The sequence below is a fragment of the Eptesicus fuscus genome, chromosome 5 (genome assembly GCF_027574615.1).
Source record: "Eptesicus fuscus isolate TK198812 chromosome 5, DD_ASM_mEF_20220401, whole genome shotgun sequence".
Taxonomy (NCBI): Eukaryota; Metazoa; Chordata; class Mammalia; order Chiroptera; family Vespertilionidae; genus Eptesicus; species Eptesicus fuscus.
Genome location: NC_072477.1, coordinates 53710525 through 53734730, shown reverse-complemented (window position 1 = coordinate 53734730; position 24206 = coordinate 53710525). Strand labels below are relative to the sequence as shown.

Sequence of the window (24206 nt, the reverse complement as noted above, 5' to 3'; positions counted from 1 at the left end):
TCCTTTTTTTCTTTTTCTGCTCACAGGTTATGTTCCACCCCAAAACTGGGTTTCTGCTGAATCTTAATGAATAGACCTCCAACTGTCTCCATTCTGTATCATCTTTCAAAAGGATACTCTCAGGTCCATTTTTACACTTCTCTAAGTCATAGCAAAAACTGTCTGTTGCAAGGACTTGAGTTGTTGTTTGTAAGTTAGCTTTCATCGTGGCTCTTGATTGATCTTTGTTAAAATGGATTTTGATCTCCCTTGAGGCTCCATTTTGAATTCATATCCCCAGAACAATATTTTTCAATCAATCAATGAAAGTCTTTCACCAGCAGAGTGCTCTAAAGCCAAATTTATGTTTCTACCAATTTTATTTGCAAGAAAAGTATTCACAATTCTCCCAAGGATATTATATTATTTATTTCTCTGGAAAACAATAACAACCAATAATAAAAAAAAATGGAAGAGAGAAAAGCATAATACTGTTACAGTTCTAAATAGCACAACTAAAAACACACTTTCTATCAACTCTAGTAACTGAAGTCAATTTTCAACTTATCTAACAATAGCAGTTTCATGTGGTACAATCTACAAGTTAATCCACAAATACTTACTGAGCATTTTCTATATGCTAACATATGTCTCATATCTGTACAAACACATCCTGAAGAGAATGACTTGAAACATGAAAGTCACTAATTTCAAGAACCCTAGTTAGGGAAGAATCAGGTGTATACGCTATTATTTTTTAAAACACCGATTAAATGTATGTTTTCTTCTATACTAAAGCTACACTTTTTTTTTCTGAAAACACATTACATGGGTGCCCGGCCAGTGTGGGTCCGTGGTTGAGCATCGACCTATGAACCAGTTCGATTCCCGGTCAGGGCACACGCCCAGATTGTGGGCTTGATCCCTAGGAGGGGGTGTGCAGAAAGCAGCTGATCAATGATTTTTTCTCATCATTGATGTTTCTATCTCTCTCCCTCTCTGAAATAAATAAAAATATATTTTCAAACACCACATTAAATGAATCCTCAAAAATATTTTTGAACTAAATGTTTGTGATATCGCCAAAGTTCAGCACTGAAATGTACACTTTTCAGTGGTTCTAACTTTTAAGTCAAAACTTGCCTACATTTGCTACATATTATTTTGAAGCTTCAAGAGGCTTTTATGATTAACAACTAACATTTATTTGTAAAATACTTTCTAAAGCACCCCCATATATATTATCCTAGATAGCAAACTAAGATAATACAAAATTTGCACTAGTAATGAAGTGGAATATTAATAAAAACTAAAATGTAAATCATCTTTTTTGCATGTGCATTTAAAAAAAATATTGTAAAACATTAAAATCCTGTGTCAGTGAACCTCTGTAACACACAGGGAAAAACCCCTCACTTTAGTTAATGCCTGTGATTAAGCATCACTGCCCACTGCAGGTGGACCAAAAGTTTCTCTAGTGCGCATTAACTGGACATCTTTATCAGCCATACAGGTATCACAGCCCCATACTGCTGATGCTTCTGCAGTTAGCAGGCCATAAGCTGTCTCAGTCATTCCAGTGCAGATCCGATGAAACCATTTCTGACAAGAGGCTTCACATAAGATGGCATCCTGATCATCATTCACTTCATTTGTACAAATTCCACAAGGATACACTGGGTCGGAAGAAGAATGACCACGACGACTTGGGTGAAGAGAGGATTTATTGCTTTTTTCAGTGGTGCATGTGTCTGCTGCACCTCTAGGTTGTCGTGGCTTATTCTGTGTCCCATTCGCATGGCTGTTGTTTGTAGCTTCAGCGCTACTTGAACGGCTATTCTCTTGATTTACTGCATTGTTTCGATTAACATTTTTTAATTCAATATTACTCTGATTCATCGTGTCATCCATATTTAAGTGAGGTGGCTGAGCAGAGGAATTTTGATTAGTACTTTTGGTTGATCCTTGATTAAAATCTTGTTTTGGGGGTGGTGCTTTTGCTTGACCAAAAGTATTTGGGGGAGGAATAAAAGAATGATTAGATTCTAATGGAGAAGCAAAATTTGAATTATTTCCAGGGATAAAGTTAGATGACAACTCAGGATTAGATACCTGGCCAGCATTCTGTGGAGGAATCTGGTTGAAGTTTTCAGCAGGATTTTGCCTAAAATGTTGATTAGGCATATTAACATTCTGACTTAGTGCATTATTATAAGATGGATTTCCAAAATTTGAATTATCATGTGGCCCAAAGTTAAAAGCATGAGGTCGATTAAAACCCATGCCCAGAGGATTCTGAGGAAATGGGTGTGGTTGATTCCTGAGCGAGTAAGGAGCACAGTATGGGGAAGACATTCTTGGAGGAACGTGAGGTGGCATTCTGAATGTGCTATAGCCTCCAAAACCAGGATACCCAGGGCCAAGATATGGATTTGACGAAGGTAGTGGTTTATAGGAAATAGTATTATAGTTGTCATCAAATGGATTAGCGGCCACTAGATGGTCAGAGTTTGGATTCGGTGGCGGAGCATACTCAGACAATGGAGGAAAAGAAGGCCCCTAAAATGAGAATGTAAAGTAAAATACATGTTTTTGATCAAAGCAGTCATTAAAATCATCCCCGTTATAAAATCTTAACACTTATGAACTTAGCTTTAGTCAAGTTTCGCTTACAGTGTTATGAATATTTCATTCTTCACTTGACCTTTATATTCCAAATATTTATATATAATTATATGTAATAATAAAATGTATAGGTTTCTTTCATTTAGAAAAGGAAATAAGTAATGCTTTTCTGAGCATGAATCCATTGTTACTTCAAATTCCAAAAGTAACTTTTAAAAGACAATTCATTACCATAATTTTCACTTAACATACTTGCTTATAACTCTAGAATCTTTCATTTAAAATTCTAACTAAAAATACCTCTTATACCCCTAAATAACCATAAAATTAAATAATGAACAAGATCTAAATATTTTTCTAGCTTAACTTTAAGAAGTAGCTATTAACTTATCCCCAAAGCTCTAGGCCGCAGAATGGAAAAATAAACTTCCAGTTTAGTCACACTACAAGGTTAACAGATGGTGGCCAAAATAGAAAAAAGTCATCTGTACATACATTATAATTATTCACAGTCTATATCATAAAAAGAATGCTCCAAATTTATAGAGAATAAACCCTGCAAAGCCTGTATTGCTTATTACAACCACAGGTTATAGACAAAAGATATCTCTACCATGATTACTTCATGATACGCACATGCTACTGAATTATAACAGCTGAACACTGTTACTTCAAGTTAAACTTGTCTCCACATATGTCTTGTAATAGAACTATAGACATCTATATCTTTAAAATTAGACTTAAGAATAAGCGTTTTAATTTGTCTACCTACATTTCCCACTTGCAATATACACTCTAGGCCTACAATTCTGAAATAGCCATTAGCTGCAGAGAAAAAAAAATACATTCATTGCAGAATTCACTATTAGTTTCTGAATGAGGATAGGAAACAAAAACCATGACCAAATTTAATTTTTTCTTTTTTAAACTTTTAAAAAACCTGATTTGAGAGAAAAAAACATCTATTTGTTGTTCCACCCACTCATGCTTTCATTGGTTGCTTCATGTATGTGCCCTGACCAGGGATTGCACCTGCAACCTAGGCAGATCAGGACGATGTTTTAACCAACTGAGCAACCCAGCCAGGGTCCCATGACCAAATTTCAATTTACCTCAACAGCTTGATCATATCAGCGTGGAAAAACTGCAATTATAAGAAAATGTCAATTTACCTGTGTATTTGTCTTCCTTTTTTTCTTATCTGGGCTTCCTAGTTGTACACCTGGTCCTCCTAACCCATCCAGTCCACTATCACCACCTAAAAATAAATAAAATCCAGATAATTTTCCATATGTATGTGAAAGCATTTTATATATATCATAGCAATATCTATTATAATTACCTATTTATATAGTTTCTACTTTTGTTAGATAAAAGCAATACTAAATTTTTATTATCTTTGTTCTTTGAAAAGTCTTCCCCATAATTCCAGCCTGAAACAGTCATTCATTCTACCTCCATAGTATTTTTGTTATTCTTTCAGTAAAAAAGGAAGTGTCCATCCTGCCTTTAAACCTTTAGTCTTCCGATTCCCTGTCCCTGAGGTAACCACTGTTACTAGATTCTGGTCTATATTTGCAAAGATAATCCAGATAAATCCCAGTATAATAAAGGAGTAGACAAGGGTAGGTTTACTGTAACATTCTTTTGAGTTAATAAAGCTATTTTAATAATCATAACCTGCATATCTTTTTCCATACGAACAATTATAAACCTCCTCTTGCCCACCCCTGTATATTTTATTTTTTAAAAATACATTTTTATTTATTTCAGAAAGGAAGGAAGAGGGAGAGATAAAAACATCAATGATGAGAGAGGATCATTGATTGGCTGCCTCCTGCATGGCCCCTACTAAGGATTGACCCCACAACCTGGGCATGTGCCCTGACCGGGAATCAAACCATGACCTCCTGGTTCATAAGTCGATGCTCTATTCACTGAGGCAAACTGGCTAGGGCCATCCCTGTATCTTTTTGGTTACATATGGACACAAATGATGGTATGCACGCTATACACAATGATCTATACCTGTTTTCTTACTCATTACATATAGAACTGCTCCATTCTCTAAACCTGAGTAGTATTTCATAGTATGATTTTATACCAGAATTCATTAAACTGGTCCCTCCCCCACTGATATCTGGGTTGTTTCCAAATCTTTGCAGTTCTGGAATAAAAATCCATGTATAAATGTCTTTATATACAAATCATTTCTAGAATTGTAATTATGGTATACCAAGGCAAAACTTCAACTGAATTTAAGAGTAAAAAAAGTTCATCAATGAAATTTTTCCCATTATGGAGAATTCCAAACATATACAAAAGTTAGATAAAAGAATAAAATTATGTACACACATATACAGATACACATTTGTAATAGGTTAGTAAATAAATCCAATGAATTGACAGGCAATAGAGAAGACCTGATCACATATGTGGATTCTGGGAAAGGGCTATTTAAACTGAGACCTAAGGATATAAAACTTCATGTGAAGAGCAAAAGGAAGAGTCTCTGGGCAGACAGAACAGCATGTGTAAAAATTATTAAGTGGAAAGGAGCTTTATGTGTTTGAAAAACTTACAAGAAGTGTTTTAAGGGATTATGGAGAATGCCTCTTGAAGAGATAGGCAGGGACCAGATCATTTTAGATTGTTATGGACTGAATGTCTGCTCCCACCCCCCAATTTATATGTTGAAGTTCTAACCCAATGTGTAGTTTTTGGAGGTGGAGCCTTTGGAAGGTATTAGGGTTACATTATGTCATTCCCCCAGGTGCACACACCAAGGTCAAGTCATGTGAAGATACAGCAAGAAGGTGGGCAACTGCAAGCCAAGAAGAGAGCTCTCAACAGGAAATGAACTGGCTGGCACTTTAATCTTGGACTTCCCAGCTTCCAGACTGTAATAAAATAAATTTATGTTGTTTAAGCCACCAGTCTATGGTATTTTGTTATGGCAGCTCAAGCAGACTAAGACCTAGAACTTTGTAGTTTATGATAAGAAATTTGGATTGTATTTGAAGAACAACGGTTGATGATTCAAGGATTTTGAGCAGGAAAGTGATATGATTTATGTTTTTTAAAAGATTACATTAGCAGCTGTGTTAAGAATAAATTGGTGATGAGATAGGGGTTGAATCCGGAGACCAGTAATTGTATCTTTATAAGAGTAGTCCAAATGGTACTTGTCAATAAAGAGACATCAGTGTATTAGAGATAGTTTTCCACATAACAAAATAAAAAGCAGCACAGATAAAAACCTATGACAGACAATAAAATTTAGCAAGGTTTCTGGATATTATATTAATTAAACATCAAGAGCTTTCTTTTATACAAAGATAAAATAGGAGTTTTCATTTACAGGAATAAAACTAAACTAGTTAGCAATAAATTTAAAAAATGCATAAGATCAGTATGAATAAAAAGCTTTTTAAAAACCCTACTGAGCCGAAACCGGTTTGGCTCAGTGGATAGAGCGTCGGCCTGCAGACTCAAGGGTCCCAGGTTCGATTCCGGTCAAAGGCATGTACCTTGGTTGTAGGCACATCCCCAGTAGGGGGTGTGCAAGAGGCAGATCGATGTTTCTCTCTCATCCATGTTTCTCTCTCATCGATGTTTCTAACTCTCTATCCCTCTCTCTTCCTCTCTGTAAAAAATCAATAAAATATTAAAAAAACCCTACTGAGAGACACAGAGGAAGACTTCTAAGTGGAAAGGTATTGACTATTCTGGCTAGCCATCTAGAACAAAATAATGTTTTCTTTTTTCTTTTCTTTATTTAATTAATATGTCACATTTTGCTTTTTTAATTAAAAAAAATTTTAAATCCTCACTCAAGGATATTTTTCCCCATTGATTTTCAGAGAGAGTGTAAGGAAGGGAAGGGAGAGATGGAAGAGAGGAGAGAAGAGAAAAAAGCATGGATTTGAGAGAGACAATCAACTGGTTGCCTACCACACTCGCCCCAAACAGGGCCAGGGATCTAGGCTACAATCCAGGTATGTGCCCTTGACCAGGAATTGAATCCGCAGGCCTTTAGTGCTTAGGCGTACACTCTAACCACTGAGCCATGCCAGCCAGGCCAGTATGTGTTTTTTTTGTGTTTGATTTCTTTCAATAGTATTTATTCATTAGTATTTCATTCCTTTTTATGGATGAGTAATATTCCACTGTATGGATAGATCACATTGTTTTTTAAAACTGATTTGAGAGCGAGAAGGGAGAGGGAGAGAAAGAAACACTGATGTGAGAAACACTGACCTATCGGCTGCCTCCTGCATGCCCCCGACTGGGGAACTGAGTTGACAACCCAGGCATGTGCCCTGACCGAGAATCAAGCCAGTGAGCTTTTGGTACATGGGATGACATTCAATCAACTGAGCTACACCAGCCAGGGCTCTATGTTTAACTTTTTGAGGAACTGCCCAACTGTTTTCCATAGTGGTTGCACCATTTCATGTTCCTACAAGAAGAGGGTTCCTATTTCTTCACATCCTCTCCAACATTTACTTTCTTTTTGTTTGAAGTAATATCTCATTCTGGTTTTAATTTGCACTTCCATAATTACTGATGTTAAGCAACTTTTCATGTACTTATTGACCATACATATCTTCACTGAAGGAATGTCTTTTCAAGTTCTTTGCCTTTTAGGTAGGTTGTTGTTGTTGTGTGTTTGTGTGTGTTTTGGTTGTCTCTTTTGTTAAGTTGTAAGAATTGTTCATATATTCTGGATACTACACTCTTATTAGGTATAATTTGCAAATATTTCTTCTATTCTGTGAGTTCTCTTTTCACTTTGATAGTGTCCTTTGATGCACATAAGTTTCTAATTTTTATGAAATTCAATTTATTTATTTTCCCTTTGGTTGCTTGAGTAAAACTAAGTTTATCAACTTCTATGAAACTAGTCTTCCTCAATGGCTCACAAAAGGCAAAAATGAAAACTTCCGGTTTAAACGAAAGGAATTCATATCTTTTCATTCTAATTTGATGTGGATATCTCATTTAAGTAGATGCCAAGTAAACAACTAATAGTGAGACCCAGTCTGTCCCTCAAGGTCATTTATTAAAAATGGTTTAAGCCCTAGCCAGTTTGGCTCAGTAGATAAGAGCGTCGGCCCGCTGTCTGAAGGGTCCTGGGTTTGATTCAAGGGCACCTACCTCAGTTGCAGGCTTGATCCCCAGCTCTAGTCGGGGCGTGTGTGGGAGGCAATCAATCCATGTGTCTCTCTCACATCGATGTTTCTCTCTATCTCTCCCCCTCCCTTCCACTCTCTCTAAAAATCAAAGGCAAAATATCCTTAGGTGAGGATTAACTAAAAAAAAATGGTTTAGGAATGACTAAAACTATTACCAATGCACTAATGATTTCAGTAGCCTGTGTAAAATGAACTAATGATTTCACATTAACAATTTGTATGTAGATTTCCTTAACAGAATATACTGACATACTAAATAGCGAAATGTGTTGTTCTTGAATCTGAATACCTAGAAATTTTGATGACTCTGGTATGGAAAAAGAATTACCAATGGTCTTAGAGGTCAAATAATTAAGTAGTTACATAAACAAAAGTGTCAAACATTCAAGTCCTGTCTTTCTAACATCTGTCATGGATATTTAATTCTAATAAAAGTACAAGTAGATAAAGTTTTATTCTTAAAATAAAAACAATGATTAATAAACTAAAGGCCTGGTGCACGAAATTTGTGCAGGTAGGGTCCCTAGGCCAGGCCAGTGATCAGAGCCCATCAGCAGCTGGCCGGGGCCTTCCTTCCCTGGCTGCCGGCTGCTGGTCAGGGCCTTCCATTGTTCCGCGCCGCCCCCTGATGGTCAGCGCACATCATAGCAAGTGATCGAACTCCCAGTCTCTTGGTCGAACTCCCGAGGGGACATTTTGCATATTAGCCTTTTATATATATACATTAATCTCTGATGTCTAATGTAGAATATATAAATTACCATTCACAGCATTATTAAGATGACTGAATAATTGTACTTTTACAATTAAAATGCAATGTAATTTAAGATGAACAAAATGCACTCTTATTGGTTAGTACTTACCATCTCTGAAAAAACTTAATAATTTCTTGTACTTATTCTAAGGCAAAGCTCTGCATTTGGAATCATTTAAATAAACTCATTATTTTTAAGTCATCTGTAAACAAAACCACCTAAAATTCTTTTTTAAAAATTGAGTTTTATGGTATTAATTTTTTATTAAGAGTCTAACATTTCCCCCCATAAAACAAATCTTCAAGTTTCCACTGGTCTCTGTTCCCCATTTAATTGTTTATCCAAATAATAAACTACACAGATGCTCCTCAAACTACAGTTGGGTTATGTCCCGATAAATCTATTATAAGTTGAAAATATTTTAAGTCAAAATGCATTTAATACACCTAACCTACTGAATATCACAGCTTAGCCTAGCCTACCTTAAACTTGCTCAAAATGTAATATCCAAACACACTGGAAACATGGTACACTGTAGACTATACCTTGATGATCACCTGGCTGACTGGGAGCTATGGCCACTGCCACTGCCCAGCATCATGAAAAGATCAAAATTGATAGCCCAGGAAAAGATCAAAATTCAAAATTCAAATTATGGTTTCATAATGCATATCACTTTCACAGCATCATGAAGCTGAAAAATTGGAAGTCAAACTACTGTTAAGTTGGGAACCGGCTAACACTTCCAATGGCTCTGACTCTTGGCCTCACCCATGTCCTTCCTGCTGCTATCTGTAATACTGGTGGTTCTTCTCCATGACGTAATCAGTGATGATAGATCAGATTCATATTCATCAGGGCTAACTAGAACATAGACTACCAAGATTTTCTATAATTCTCACTCTTTAAAAATGAAGTGAAAGGTCAGAATCCAGGGAAGGGAAAGTAGTGGTTTAGAACCAGTTATTTAGGTTACCCTAACTTTTGGTAGCAAAGCCTCTTTCTCCCTGTCTGCTCTATATACCTGCTGGTGCTAACTTTGCAAGGTATACAATGACAATTCAGCCTGAAGTAGACAGTTGTGGGGCACAGAACCAAGAAAAGGGGAACTGCTAAGGCTTATTGTAACACTGGCTACTCTGATCCTTTTATTTATTAACTAGAGGCCCGGTGCATAGATTCGTGCACCCGTGGGGTCCCTCGGCCTGGCTTGCACCATTTCACAATCTGGGACCCCTCAGGGGATGTTGGAGAGCCGGTTTCAGCCCGATCCCCACAGGCCAGGTTGAGGGACCCCACCGGCACCGGGCCTCTAGTATGCATATAAGATCTTGGTTAATCTCTTCCTGTCTCTCCCCCTTCCCTCTGAGATTCATCAGTCTGTTCCATGTTTCCGTGCCTGTGCATTGAGCATCTGCCCTCTGGTGGTCAATGCGCGTCATAGCTACCAGTCGAAGGGTCGGTCAGACAGTTGCTTAAGCTTTTATATAGATACTTAAATTTCTTCATCTCATCTCCTCACTCCTACCTGCCTACTGCCCTCTGTATGCACATGGGGAACAGAGTGGGAAAGTATGATGTCAGAATGGAACAAGAAGCCTCTTTCACTTAAGAACATTTATCTGTCTACATATTATCATCCTGCATTATGCCAATCAGTCTCAAGTAAGCAAAATAATACTCTTAACCTCTCTTTTCGCCCTTTAAACTTTATACAGAGCTGGCAACTGAAGTTGTATTTCTTCTCATAGTCTTACAGAAGAGTCTACTCTATTAAATGAAGTAATTATTTCCCATCTAAAGATTCCACAAATTAAAGATATTTTAAATGAAATCATTTATAGGTATAAAATGTTTTTTTTTATTTTTAAGTTTTTTATTTTATTGTTGTAAACTGTGATTATTTACTTTATGCCTTTAATTTTCTTAGGTCTAATTATAATATCTTTATTCCTCCTTTTATTTATTTATTTTTTGTTAATCCTCACTCAAGGATATTTTCCCACTGATTTTTAGAGAGAGAATAGAAGGGAAGGGGGGAGGCAGAGAGAGAGACAAACATAGATGTGAGAGACACATTGATTGGTTGCCTCCTACATGTGCCCCAACCAGGGCCAGGATCAAACCTACAACTGAGGTACATGCCCTTGACTAGAATCAAACCTGAAACCCTTTAGTCAGTCCCTGGGCCAACACACTAACTAAACCAAGACAACAAGGGCTTTGTTCCTCCTTTTAAAGACTCAATTCTGCCCTGGCCAGGTAGCTCAGTTGGTTGGAGTGTTGAGTATGAAAGGCAGCCAATCGATGTTTCTCCCTCACATGGATATTTCTTTCTCTGTCTCTCCCTTCCTCTCTCTCTCAAATTAATAATCTATACTAATAAAAGGGTAATATGCAAATTGGTCACGATGTCCTCACAGTAACAACCGAACAGCAGGCTGCGTGGGGTGACCAGGCCGGCAGGGGGGTTAGCGAGGGATGAGCAAATGACTGACCAGCAGGCTGTATGGGGTGACCAGGCTGGCAGGGGGGCAGTTGGGGGTGACGAGGTCGGCGGGGGGGGGGGGGCAGTTGGGGGTGACGAGGTCGGCGGGGGGGGGGGGCAGTTGGGGGCAACCAGGCCGGCAAAGGAGGGCAGTTAGGGGTGAGCAGGCCGGCTGGGTGGGCAGTTAGGGGCAATCAGGCAGGCAGGCAGGTGAACAGTTAGGAGCCAGCAGTCCCGGATTGTAAGAGGGATATCCAACTGTTGGACCGGCAGTTGGACATCACCTGAGGGGTCCCAGATTGGAGAGGGTCCAGGCTGGACTGAGGGGACCGTCCCCCCTCCCCCCGTGCACAAATTTCATGCACCGGGCCTCTAGTAAAAATAAAAAAACCATATCCTTAGGGTGGGGAAGGGGGAGAAGACTCAATCTATTTTGGTCCTCAAGTCTTTCAAAGGAAATGAAAGCATTATCTGTATTATAGATAGCAGCATACTAGTATGTATGTATGTCTTTTCATACATGAAAAGCAGCATGTCTTTTCTATGTTTTAATTTTTTACTTTACTTATAATAATGGTTTGTGATACTAACTTCTCATAAGTACCGTAACTGCATTATTTTATTCTTATTTTAAAAATGTTTTTATTGATTTTTTTTCCAAGGGAGAGAGAAAGGGAGAGGGAGAGAGAGAAAATAGCCATCAGCATGCTCCCTACTGGGAATGGAGGCAACAACATGTGCCCTGACCAGGAATCAAACCCGAGACCTCTCAGTGCATGGGATGTACCTAAATATTAATTATGAAACTATTTTATAATTAATGCTAGAGGCCGGTACATGGAAATTCATGCACTGGATGGGGGGGTCCCTCAGACCAGCCTGCCCCCTCTCACAGTCCGGGAGCCCTCAGAGGCGGGAGGTGACGGCGATCAGGGGAAGGCGACACCCCCATCACACCTCTGCTGCTGCCACAGCCGGCAGTGCAAGCTTTGGCTGGCCCTGGTTACCTGAGCCTCGGGTGGCCCTGGGTGGCTGGGCAGCCACCATCCAAGACTTGCCTGCGCCTTGGGCTGGCCCTAGGAGGCTGGGCAGCCGCCATCCAAGACTTGCCTGCGCCTCGGGTGTTGGCTGGGCAGCTGCCATTGAGGCTTTCCTGCGCCTCAGGCCGGTCCTGGGCGGCTGGGACCCGAGGGCGGCTGGGACCCGAGGGCGGGTCCGGCCACACTGTGCACCTGCTGCCCCCCCAGCTGGGCTGAAAGGACTGTGGGACTCCAGCGGGGCTGAGGGGACTGGGCACTGCCATCTTGTGGCTATGGGCACTGCCATCTTTGTGACAGCGTGATGGTCAATTTGCACATTCCCTCTTTATTAGATAGGATTTTCCTTTAAACAAACTTACTTTATCATCATTCCAAATAAGCACATATCCTAAAACATGTATGGATCGGTTTAAGTGTGTATCTTATTCGGATTAAATGACACAAACCAAGTTTGTGTGCTCCCCCCACCTCCCTGAATTCATATGTTGAATCCTAACCCTCAAGGTGATGGCAGTAAGATGTGGGGTCTTTGAAAGTGATTAGGTCATGAAGGCAGAGCCCTCATAGATGGGGTTAGTGCCCTTATAAAACAAACCTGGGAGAGCTCCCTCATCTTCTGCCCATGTTAGGACACAGGGAGAAGGTGCCATGTATGAACCAGGCAGTGGATCTTCACCAGACACCAAATCTGCTGGCACCTTTATCTTGGACTTCCTAGCCTCCAGAATTGTGATAAATACAATTTCTGCTGTTTATAAGCCACCCAGTCTATGATATCTATATATATAAAAGGCTAACATGCAGAGTGTCCCCTCTGGAATTCAACCAAGAGTTCGATCGCTCGCTATGATGTGCACTGACCACCAGGGGGCGGGGAGGAATGAAGGAAGGCCCCAGCCAGCAGCCGGAATGCCCCGATAGTCCCTGATCACTGGCCAGGCCAGTGCAATGGGCCTCTAGTTCTGCTACTGATATAACAGCCTGAATGAACTAAGTGTCTAACACACTGCCTGGCACATAGTGGGCAGTCAAATACTAATTCTCAGTTTGCTTTCTTTTAAACAAAGCTAAACCATAAGCTCACTTCACTCCAGTTTCTATAGTATTTAACATCCTATTAAAATATCTAATATTCAGCAGTGTCAACATATTCAATGGACATTCAAATATCAGTTTTTCATAATGGCATAGAAACTTGGGATATAATGTCAGGTTATTCTATCATTTACACTATGGATGTGACATAGCTAATAGCTTTGTCTTGACCTGGAACACATACTTCTGTAATGCTGGTCTCTACCATGGAATGAAAATATTATGAATATCCTATATAATAAAGAGGTAATGTGCAAATTAACCATCATGCCCTTGCACAAGATGGCCGCCCCAATGTGGTCACAAGATGGATGCCAGAATATGGCCGGCAGGGGCGGGCAGTTTTGGGCAGTCAGGCCAGCAGGGGAGGGCAGTTAGGGGCAACTAGGCCTACAGGGGAGGGCAGTTGGGGGGGGACTGGGCTGGTAGGGGAGGGCAGTTGGGGGCAACCAGGCCGGCAGAGGAGGGCAGTTCGGGGCAATCAGGCAGGCAGGGGAGCAGTTAGGCGTCGATCAGACTGGCAGGGTAGTGGTTAGGGGGTGATCAGGCTGGCAGGCAGAAGCGGTTAGGTGTAATCAGGCAGGCGAGCAGTTGGGAGCCAGTAGTCCTGGATTGTGAGAGGGATGTCTGACTGCCGGTTGGGAGCTAGCAGTCAGTTGGAAGCCAGCAGTCCCAGATTGTGAGAGGGTGCCGGTTTAGGCCCAATCCCTGTGGGGTACCAGAGGGGTCCCAGATTGGAGAGGGTGCAGGCTGGGCTGAGGGACACCCCCCAACCCAGTGCAAGAATTTTGTACACCGGGCCTCTAGTGTGAATATAGTATTATACGAATCCTGTCAACCACTTGGCAATGCTTGATGACTTTTTGTTTCAGTCATCAAGCATTGCCAAATGCTTGACGGAATTCGTATCCTTTTAGAATGCAAGACAGAAAGTGTCCTCTTTTGATGCTCAGCACCTAGATCAATCTGTGTACTTAATAAAATTAAATTCAGAAAGCACTCAACATCAGGTATTTAGGATTTCAAATACACATAATTCCTGTGCCAGCTGTCTCCCTAAACTAGTGATCTTTGTATTACTGGTTTAAGGTTTAAGCTTATAAAAGTGAGTGGATGGTATCTATGTGTAAGCTGACTCTATACAATAATATCTCTAATAATAAACTTACTGTATTAACAATGACAGCTAAATTTTTATACAAAAAAAACTTCAGAAATTATGGAGTACAAAGATGCAAATATTCACAAAAATCATGTAATAAACAGCTTGTATTTGTTTTTCTCAGCAAAACTATCTGAGAAGTTTCTGTTTTTATAATATATTTTTGTTCAATGCTTTCTCCCTAGGAGAAGAAAAACTTCATTGCTTTTCACTCCATATGTATGCCCAATCAAAATGAGAAAGAATATGCTGTAGGTCATTTACTTATTCATTAACTGACTCAATATACTTAAAAGTGGATGTTGACCACATTACTTACTATATTTTGGACTTTCTATTCCTGATTTTAAAAGTCAAGACTTATATGGCCCTGCCATTGTGGCAGATGGTTGAGCGTTGTCCTATGCACCAAAAGGTTGCCAGTTCAATTCCCCAACAGTGCACATGCCTAGGATGTGGGTTCCATATCTGGTCAGCATGTGTACAGGAGGCAATTGATCTGTTTTTCTCTTACATCGATGTTTCTCTTTTTCACCCTCTTTCTCTTTCTCTCTCCCCCTTATTCTCTTTCTCTGTCTCCCCATTACTCTCTCTAAACATGTCCTTGGGTGAGGATTAAAAAAAAAGTAAACACTTACAGATAACTTATAATGTACCAGACACTGTTGTCAGTGGTGCTTTATATATATTCATCTGTTTAATCCTTCAAACAACTCCATAGAATAAGTATTATTTTCACTTTGTAGCTGAGGAAACTGATGCACAGAGAGATTAAGTCACTTGTCAAGGATGGCACAGCTAGTATATAGCAGAGCTGGGATAAGAATCCTGGCAGGCAGGCTCCAGAGTCAAAATGCTATACTGTTTCTCAATATTACTATTAGCATGTCTATAGAGACTTGGAACAAGAAAATCTAAAATCACTCTTCACCATACCTTACAGTTCACCTTGATAATAAAGATGACTTAGAGCTCTAGCTGGTTGACTCCGTGGATAGAGCATCGGCCTGCGGACCAAAGGGTCCCGGGTTCGATTCCTGTCAAGGGCACGTACCTTGGTTGCAGGCTCATCTCCAGCCTGACTGGGGCCCTGGTCAGGGCTCGTGCAGGAGTCAACCAATCGATGTGTTTCTCTCACATCGATGTTTCTCTCTGTCTTCCCCTCTCTCTTCCACTCTTTCTAAAAGATCAATGAAAAAATATCCTCGGGTGAGGATTAACCAAACAAACAAAAAACTTAGACGTGTTGAGTTGCCTGGAATAAGAGTGCTAGAAGAGAGAACCGTGTAATCTTCCCAAGAGGTAACTCTTCTACACCTCTGGTGACAGCAAACAAGGAAGACCACATGACCTGAAGTTACCAAAACCTCCTCGTTAACATTCATCAAATTAGATCTCAAAACACTTGTTGAGCTTCTGTAAGTTTAGAAATAAAAGTAGTAATTCCTCCTTTAAGCATCTCATAATCTAGAGGAAAAATTTTTTTCTTTTTTATTGAAACTCTTAAATTTAACATTATAAATACTATGATAAAGATGAGCACAAGATGTTGAAGGAACATAAGGTACTCCAAGCTAGTCTTGACTGAGGGAGAAGATATACTTGCAGGTTTCAACTGAGCTGATGCTTTGAAGATGAGTGTCTTACCAAAGGTGGGGAAAAAAGAGGGCATGCCTTAACAGGATGTGCCAAGAAAGATTTATAGGCAAGAGAGACCATGATATGTCTAGAGAAGGAATATGAATGTTTCAGTACTGGAGCATTTGAGAAAAGGGAGAACATTTCACAGAACATGAAGGATGGTGGACTAAGAAGTAGGCCTGGGCCAAATAAAAAAGGCCAATATAAGAAGGTTGGATTTTTATCCTAAAAGCAATGGGAACCACTGAAGAATTTTACAAAAAGATTAACATGACTGAATTGTGTTGGGGAGCACTATGGCAATAGAACACAGTGACTAAGACTTTGGGCTTTAGAATTTAAGTTCTAGCTTTGCCACTTACTAGCTATGTAAGCTTGAATATGTTACTTAACCATATATTACTTAATCTCTCTGAGCATCAGTGCCTCAACTGTAAACCTAGAATGATAATAACATCTACTAGTAACTCATAGAGTTATTGAGAGGAGAAAACAAGATGATCTATTTAAACTAGTTAGCAAACTGTTTGGTAAGTACTTAGCAGATGGTAGTAATTTATCACCATCAGTAGCAATGTGGAAAATGGAATAATAGGGACAAAATAGGAGGTAAGGAATCCAGTGAGAGTTACCATAATAACCAAAGAGATAAAATTTGAATTAAAGTGGTGATGGAAAGGTCGAGGAGATGATGGGTTCAAAACATACTAAGGGGCTGCCAGGCCAAAGTGGCTCAGTGGTTGAGGGTCGACCTATGAACCAGGAGGTCACCATTTGATTCCTGGTCAGAGCACACACCTGAGTTGCAGGCTTAATCCCCAGTGTGGGGCGTGCAGGAGGTAGCCGATCCATGTTTCTCTCTCATCATTGATGTTTCTAACTCTCTCACCCTCTCCCTTTCTTTCTGAAATCAATAAAAATATATTTTAAAACCCCATACATATTAAGGGGCATATATTTGGAACACTATTGGAAGGGGAGTGAGGGATGAGTTTGGGTCACTGGATAAATGAGAGGGATTATGGGAGAAAAAGCATACTGGACATCTCACAGATAGATACTTTTCATTCAATACCTTAGAAACAAAATTTATTAATCTCTTATAAACCCACTCGTCCTTACATATATCTGTGAGACCATTCTTTATGGTTTTTCTCCTCTAACTCTCTAGCTACGCCGTCACATTCTCCTCAGGGTCCTCTTTCCTCTTTTGTCTCCTAAATATTTGTGTTTCCAAAGTTTCTTTTCTCTTCTCACTTTTAACTCTCTTGAGAGAGCTCATCTACTCCCAAGGCATTAATTAGCATTAACCTGTTTACTGATAACTTCCAGATTCCTATTTCTGACTCTGATCACCTGCCTAGGTTCCAAACCATTATATCTGTTGTGTACCCTGGAACATCCCATGGGGATTTTCATTCAATGTGTTGAAAACCAAACTCACTTTCCTACTAATCTGCCTAGCCCTTTACATGTACCAATTAAAAAACAAAACAAAACAATAAAAAAAAAAATCTTTACTTACACATTCTCACACCTTCTCATCCCCTTGATTCTGTGACTACATAAATTATGCTGCTTCTCCCAATCTTAATCCAAATCTTCCATATACCTATATAGTCTATATTTTTTAGTAAAGTCTACTTTTTAGCACTTTTATGACATTTGTCTTATTATCCCATTCTAAAATACATCCTTACCTTTCCAATGTAATTTCTAACTCTGGTTAAAAGCATTTCAACTGAAATGAATGTCTTAGCTTCCTTCTTCATCCTTAAATTTCTGTCTTTTTTTCCTCCATCTTTAAATTTCTGTCTTTCTTCCTCCATTCTTTTTTTAATCCAAAACTAACTCTTCATTTGCATTCTTGATGTTATTCCCCTTCTCTCATCTGCAGAGACCTAATTTATGAGAATAGGAGCCTTATCTGCTTCATCCGTTTCCAGAACAGTGAGTGCCTAGCACATGGTAGATATTAAAAAACATGTACTGAATGCTTTATTAAAGAATTGTTTCTCTTTTTCTGTTGCTTTTTTAGTTTCTCTCCTCTCCCTCTACATCAAATTCTTCTGCTAAGTCTACAAATATGTTTAAATCTTTTTACAAGAGAGAAAAAATAAAGAAACCCATACAAACGTTCTCTTGATTCTATCTTTCCAAGCTATTGGCTATGTCTTTCTTTCTACCACCAAGCTGCTGCTTCTTCTTTTTTTTAATGTATTTTTATTGATTTCAGAGAGGAAGGATAGGGAGAGAGAGACAGAAACATCAATGATGAGAGGGAATGATTGCTCGGCTGCCTCCTACACACCCCTCACTGGGGATCAAGCCCGTAACCCAGGCATAATCCCTGACAGGAATCAAACCATGACCTCCTGGATCATAGGTCAACACACAACCACTGAGCCACAAAGCCAGGCATACCACCAAGCTCTTTTAAGTCACATCTGCACCACTACTAACTTTACTACTTCAAAATGTGGTTTTCCTCCCAAAGTGCCTCCTCAAAAACATCACTGATTTCTTATACCTTTTTCTCATCCCTCATGCTCTTTTTATTGCTCCTATATAGATTTTTTAAATGTTTTTTATTGAATTTTTTTTTTTTTTTAGAGAGAGAGAGTAGATGGAGTGGGGAAGGGAGCAAAAGAGGGAGGAGAAAGGGAGAAAGGGAAGAAGGGAAGGAGGGAGGGAGAAACATCCTACTGGAGATAAAACCCACATGTGCCTTGACCAAGGAATTGAACCAGCAACCTTTCGGTGCATGGGACGTTACTCAACCAACTAAGCCACACTGGCTAGGGCACTTGTATGCAGTTTTACACTTCTATATAGTTTTACCAACTACTTCTTAGAACTCTTTTCCAGGAGGTCTTTCATGATTTCTTTAAAGATAGATTATATGTACCTTTATTTCCTGTAGAAGGCCACAGTACTTATCATGCTCTTTATAAATGTGTGCTTATGCCAGTATCCGAGACTAGATTAAAAATGTCTTATAGACCAGTGTTATGTCTTCTTAATCAATATATTCCCACTGTCTAGCACTATGAGTGCTCAATAAATATTTGTTGAATAATCAAATGAATATTGTCATCAGATTGACACCTAAGAGTTTTAAAAACACTGGGGAATGGGAGTGTTGGTTAAAATAAGTATGATAGGTACCATTCTAAGAAAAACAAACAAACAAGTAAAAGTAGTATAAGGGGCTATGGACAATCAGAAAGCAATATAAAGATATGAATAAAAAAAGATATGAATGAATTACTTCATGTATTCACTCATTCATTCACAAAGCAATTGGGGGAGATATAGAAAGACACTCAAGATATTGTACCTATCCTCATGGATGTGTTTTACAATCAAGGGTTGAGGGTCTGGGAGTGGTAAGACCTGATAGACAGCAGGAGTAAGATACTTTGCCATTTAAGAGCAATTCTGAATCTAATATTAAAATATCGGGACAAGTTTAGAAGACCACAAATCAGCTTTCTCTGGTCCACTCACTTTTGCAATCTAGGTCTACAAGCAGCAGCTCTCAAACTTTAATGTGCATAAGGAACACCGGGGATTTTGTTAAAGTTGGAGAAAAAATCTCCCAGGAATCCTGATTCTGTGGGTCCAGGAATATGCATTTTTAATAAGCATCCCACAGGATTATTATGCGTTTAGTCTGCAGAGTATACTACTGTAAAGTCCTTAGTCAGTCACGTCATAATTTTGCCATATCTGAATTACACCTATAATATCTTGGCCTTATCCTAAGCAAGAAGTTTGTTGACTTATTTTTATAATACACATGAAATAAATAAATAACTATTAAAAAGTCTGTCTGTATATACGAGTGATGAGAAAGTTTGCGGAGCACTGCTCAACAGTTTATGCTCTGTAAACACCACATCCTGCATGCAATCTAATGACACAAATTATAACCAAAAGTTCCAGAATAGTGAAGTTCAACAGAATTGTGCTGCAGAAGAGCTCATGTAGATACTCTGGTACCTTTAATGGATTATAAAATAATCCAAAATTGTTTTTAAAAATTAATGTTCAAATTATTACAAAATGACTTGCTATTTTAAAAAACCCTCTTTACATTGACTTTTTATTTTAAAGAATACTTCGACTTGTATTCTGGTACACCTGAGCCAACTCCCAACAGTTAAGCATCAAACTTAAAAGTAGCAAGCAGTTGGAACAAAATGAAGATTGGTCTGTGCTCTTGACCCACAATAAAATATAAAATTACATTTGATTAAGACTGATAATTGGGTTCAAAGATATAAACTTGATAGCTCTCTTCCTTTTCCTTCAACCCTAAAATAATTTATAATAATAGGAAAAACGATATGGCAAAAAGATCAGAGGAATCATTGCATCTCAGAAAGGCCTATTCCTTAAAGGCTTTGGCAACTTGCAACTACAAACAGAAAAGAAAGTTGAAATAGAAAACTGTCACCAAATGAAAGATTCTGCGGATAATAAGCCTTTAAACACAGTATTCTGCTCTAAATTATGTGCTTGCTTAAATGGCTAAGAAAACCAATCTCTAAATATCTGAGTGGATGGTTTTTGAATACCACATTGTTACTGTGTCAAAAGCCAGTTCCATACATGTAATCTCTAGTCACATGGAACAAAAACACAGATGAATGACAATGGTCCTTGATCTCTACATCCCTTAAGCCCATTGGAAATTTACCTGACTACTTACTGGTTTATAAAGCACTCCATCTCGTTTGGATGAAAGGATTATGGCAACCATCTAACTAGCCTCCCTGCTTCCACCTGTTCTCTACAGTCTCTTCTCCACACGGGCAGCCAGAGAAACCCTGTCAATAGGTCAGATCAGTCCCTCTTCTGCTCACAACGTCCAGTTCCTGTCAGAATAAAAGCCGAAGTCTTTTGAAGGGCTCCCCAGGCCCCCAGTACACAATCACCTTATCCCCAAGCTCAGCTCAGACTCCTCTCGCTTTGCTCCCTCAGCGCCAGCTCCACAGCTTCTTGGCCGTTCCTGGAGCACACCGGGCAAAGTCCAGACCCAGGGCCTTTGCCCTTGCTGTTCCTTTTGCCCAGACACAGGCAGTTCTTCCCACACATCTTCCTCGGGCTCTTGCTCTATCACTTCCTCGGGGTCTCTGCGCACACATCAAGTTCCAGGAGCGCTCCCTCACACACATATTTATAAGCACCTAATCCAGAGCAGAATATTGTGTTTAAAGGCTTATGATCAGCACAATCTTCCACATCCGTCATGGCCACCTCCTCACCCCCATGCCTATTCCCTAACCACTTTCCCTGCTTGGCTTCCCTCCACAGCACTGGCCACTGACATCCTCTCCCTCTTTTTTTTTTTTTTTTTTAAAATATATTTTATTGATTTTTTACAGAGAGGAAGGGAGAGGGATAGAGAGTTAGAAACATCGATGAGAGAGAAACATGGACCAGCTGCCTCTTGCACAACCCCTACTGGGGATGTGCCCGAAACCAAGGTACATGCCCTTGACCGGAATCGAACCTGGGACCTTTCAGTCCACAGGCCGACGCTCTATCCACTGAGCCAAACCGGTTTCGGCCATCGTCTCCCTCTTGTTTGTTTATCAGTCCTTGGCCCCCACCAGAGTGGCAACTTCTGCCGGGTGACGGCTGCCTTTTGCTTTGTCCACTGCCATCTCTCAGGGCCCAGGACCGTGCCTAGCACACAGTAGATGTTCAATAAACATTTGCTTAATGGACAACCGGTCTGACACCAATGTGGGGGGGCGGTTTTCAACCTCAACTCTCCTGGGGGCTGGAAATAAATACAAGCGGGTGGACACCCTCCACGTTTCCAGGCAGCCCTTGGGGGTCTGTCAACTTACACGCATCGCCTTTTGTCTGGTACATCGTTCCCTCTGATTTTCCTTAGATAGTAAGGCAGCAGCAAGATGCCTAACGTGTACAAGGAAGAAGCAAACCAATCACGCACAAAACCGATCTGGGGCGACTGGATTCTTATCCACAAGCCAACAGAGAAAAATGCCTCTCGGATGGACAGTTTCTCCTCCCGGGCTTGAGGGCAAAGGCGCCGGGTGTGTGCGGTCTTCCGGAGGGCGGGGAGGGGGCTGGAGGAGACGCGAGGGCCGGTGCACCTCCTTCCAGAACGCCAACTCCCGTGCGGTCCAACTTACTTTTCTGGGGGGTGGGCATCGTTCGCGGTCCCGGCGGGGCGGGGCGGGGCGGGTGTTCCCGTCTCACCCTCCGAGGTACCTATTGTGCTGTGTCTTGCGAACGAGATAAGGTGGGAGAGGAGCGGGGGACGGAGGGATGCCGGGTGCGCCCGCAACTGCCTCCCGGCGCCAGGTCGGGGCGCCGAGGGCTCCGCGCGGGTGTCCCGGGGGGCGAGCGGGCGCCGGGGGGCCGCGCGCCTCCACGGCAGCCTCGGCCCCGGGCGCGGGCGGGACGCGGGCTGCGCGGGAGTTAGGCCCGGACCGAGCCGGGTGGCCTCCCCGCGGCCGGGCACGCGGCCCCCGCGCACCCCGCTCCCCGGACCCCCTCCATCGGGCGCCCGTCTCGGTTACCTCGAACTCTCTTCAGCGAAATGGGATCCTTCTCCTGTTCCGCTGACATTACAGACCGCGAAGCATGACTCCCCCCCAGGCCGCGGGAATTCGGTCTCTTTGATGCGGCGGCGGCGGCGGCTCCTCCTCCTCCTCCTCCTCCTCGCGGGGCCGCTGCGGCGGCGAGGCGAGCCTCCGAGCCGAGGCCGAGGGCGGCGGGGACGCGGGCCGACTTTGCAAAGTTTGGGAGGAGGACGAGGCCTCGGGGCGGCCGGGCGGCGTGCGGGGGCCGGCGGGGCTCCGCGGCGCCTGCGGGGAGCTCGGCCTGGGGGCGGCCCCCCGCCCGGGGCCGGCACGTGCGGACGAGAGCGCCGCCGCCTCCTCCCCCTCCTTCGCCGCCGCCGCCGCCGGAGCCGCTGACAGGGAGGCGGGCGGGCGGGCGGGCGGCCGGGCCCTGGCGGCACTCACAGCGCCCTCAGAGGACGAGGTCCGCGCTCGCGCCGCTCCCGAGTCGCAGACACAAAAGCCCCCGGCGCGGAGCCGCCTGCAAAACCCGCTCTGGGGCGGGCGACGGACGTGGCGCGGCCGCGGCTTCCCCGCCCTGCGCTCCCAGCCCCGCGCGGGGACGGACTTCGGGGGGCGGGGGCCGCCGCCGGGTCCCACCGCGCCGCCCGCCGCCGCCGCCGCCTCGCGCTCCGCCTCGGCCCAGCCCCCACGGCCCGCGCGCGCCTCTCGCTCCGCGCCGGGGTTCGCGGGCCCGCGGCCCTGGTCGCCGGGGCGAGCCGCGCGCGCCGAGGGGCCGCCCCGCGCCCCGCACTCCCCCGCCGCTCGCCAGGCCCGAGGACGCCCGCTCGGCGGCCCGCGCGCGCCGGCCCCGGCCCCGGCCCCGGCGTCTGCGCGGCCAGGGCATCTCCGAAGTTCGTCGGAGGCCGCCGCAGGCACCGTGGCCTCGCAGCCGGCGACCTGGAAGGGACGAACGACTGGAAAAAACTTGGGAAGTGGGAGCTGGAGAGTTGTCGGCGGGCCTGTGGACACCCACGTTCCCCGACTCCGTGTCCGTGGTCTGGACACCTGTTTGTGGAATCGCCTCAACTTTTAAGTTTGAACGACTTGACTCTTTAAGAAAGAGCGATGCGGAATTATTAATAAGAGAAAGAAGACTGGGCAGAAGCGGTGTGAAGGCTGAACCTGATTAGACGTGGAAAGGATTTGGTCACCGGTTCCACACCCCTCCATCCGTTGGGCTGTGTGACCTGAGGCAGCGGAGATAACCTCTCTGAGTCTCCGATTTCTGATCTCCGAAAGGCAGTGGAGCCCCGTCTGTGAGGTGTCTTCTAGCTCTGGCCTTCTTCGGCTTACTTTGACGAAACTGTTCCCCCTGTTTGTTAGATTTTTTCAGTTATTCTGCTAAAGAGAATCTGTAAGTGCAGGCTCGAATCTTCCAACCAGGCGAGGCTCTGGGTTTATTTTGATGTTAGAATCACTAAAAAGCACTCCTTACTCATAGGAGGACTTAGAACTAACCACAGACAGGCGTCGCATCCTTCAGGAGACAAGACCAATAACTCCGTCAACTGCACCTACGACATCAGAGGGAACAGATGTAAAGATGAAGCAGCAGCAGAATCGGCTTTACATGACCGGATATGGTGTGGCCAGGGTACAAATGTTACCCTTTCTG

At 42.4% G+C, this 24206-nt stretch overlaps 1 protein-coding gene across 2 annotated transcripts; it reads right to left on the bottom strand.

Moving 5' to 3' along the window:
- Nucleotides 1-1289: 1289 nt before the first annotated feature.
- Nucleotides 1290-22595, bottom strand: PYGO1 (pygopus family PHD finger 1). Of its 2 annotated transcripts, none has more exons than XM_054716213.1 (3): nt 22547-22595; nt 3777-3862; nt 1290-2538 (listed from the first exon to the last, which is right to left on the bottom strand). In XM_054716213.1, the coding sequence occupies exons 1-3, from the start codon at nt 22593-22595 to the stop codon at nt 1414-1416; spliced, it is 1260 nt and encodes a 419-aa protein (XP_054572188.1). In that variant the 3' UTR covers nt 1290-1413. The 2 variants fall into 2 exon arrangements, with proteins under 2 accessions (XP_054572188.1, XP_054572189.1); XM_054716214.1 differs by lacking the exon at nt 22547-22595 and adding an exon at nt 22157-22202.
- Between the last annotated feature and the right edge of the window lie 1611 nt (nt 22596-24206).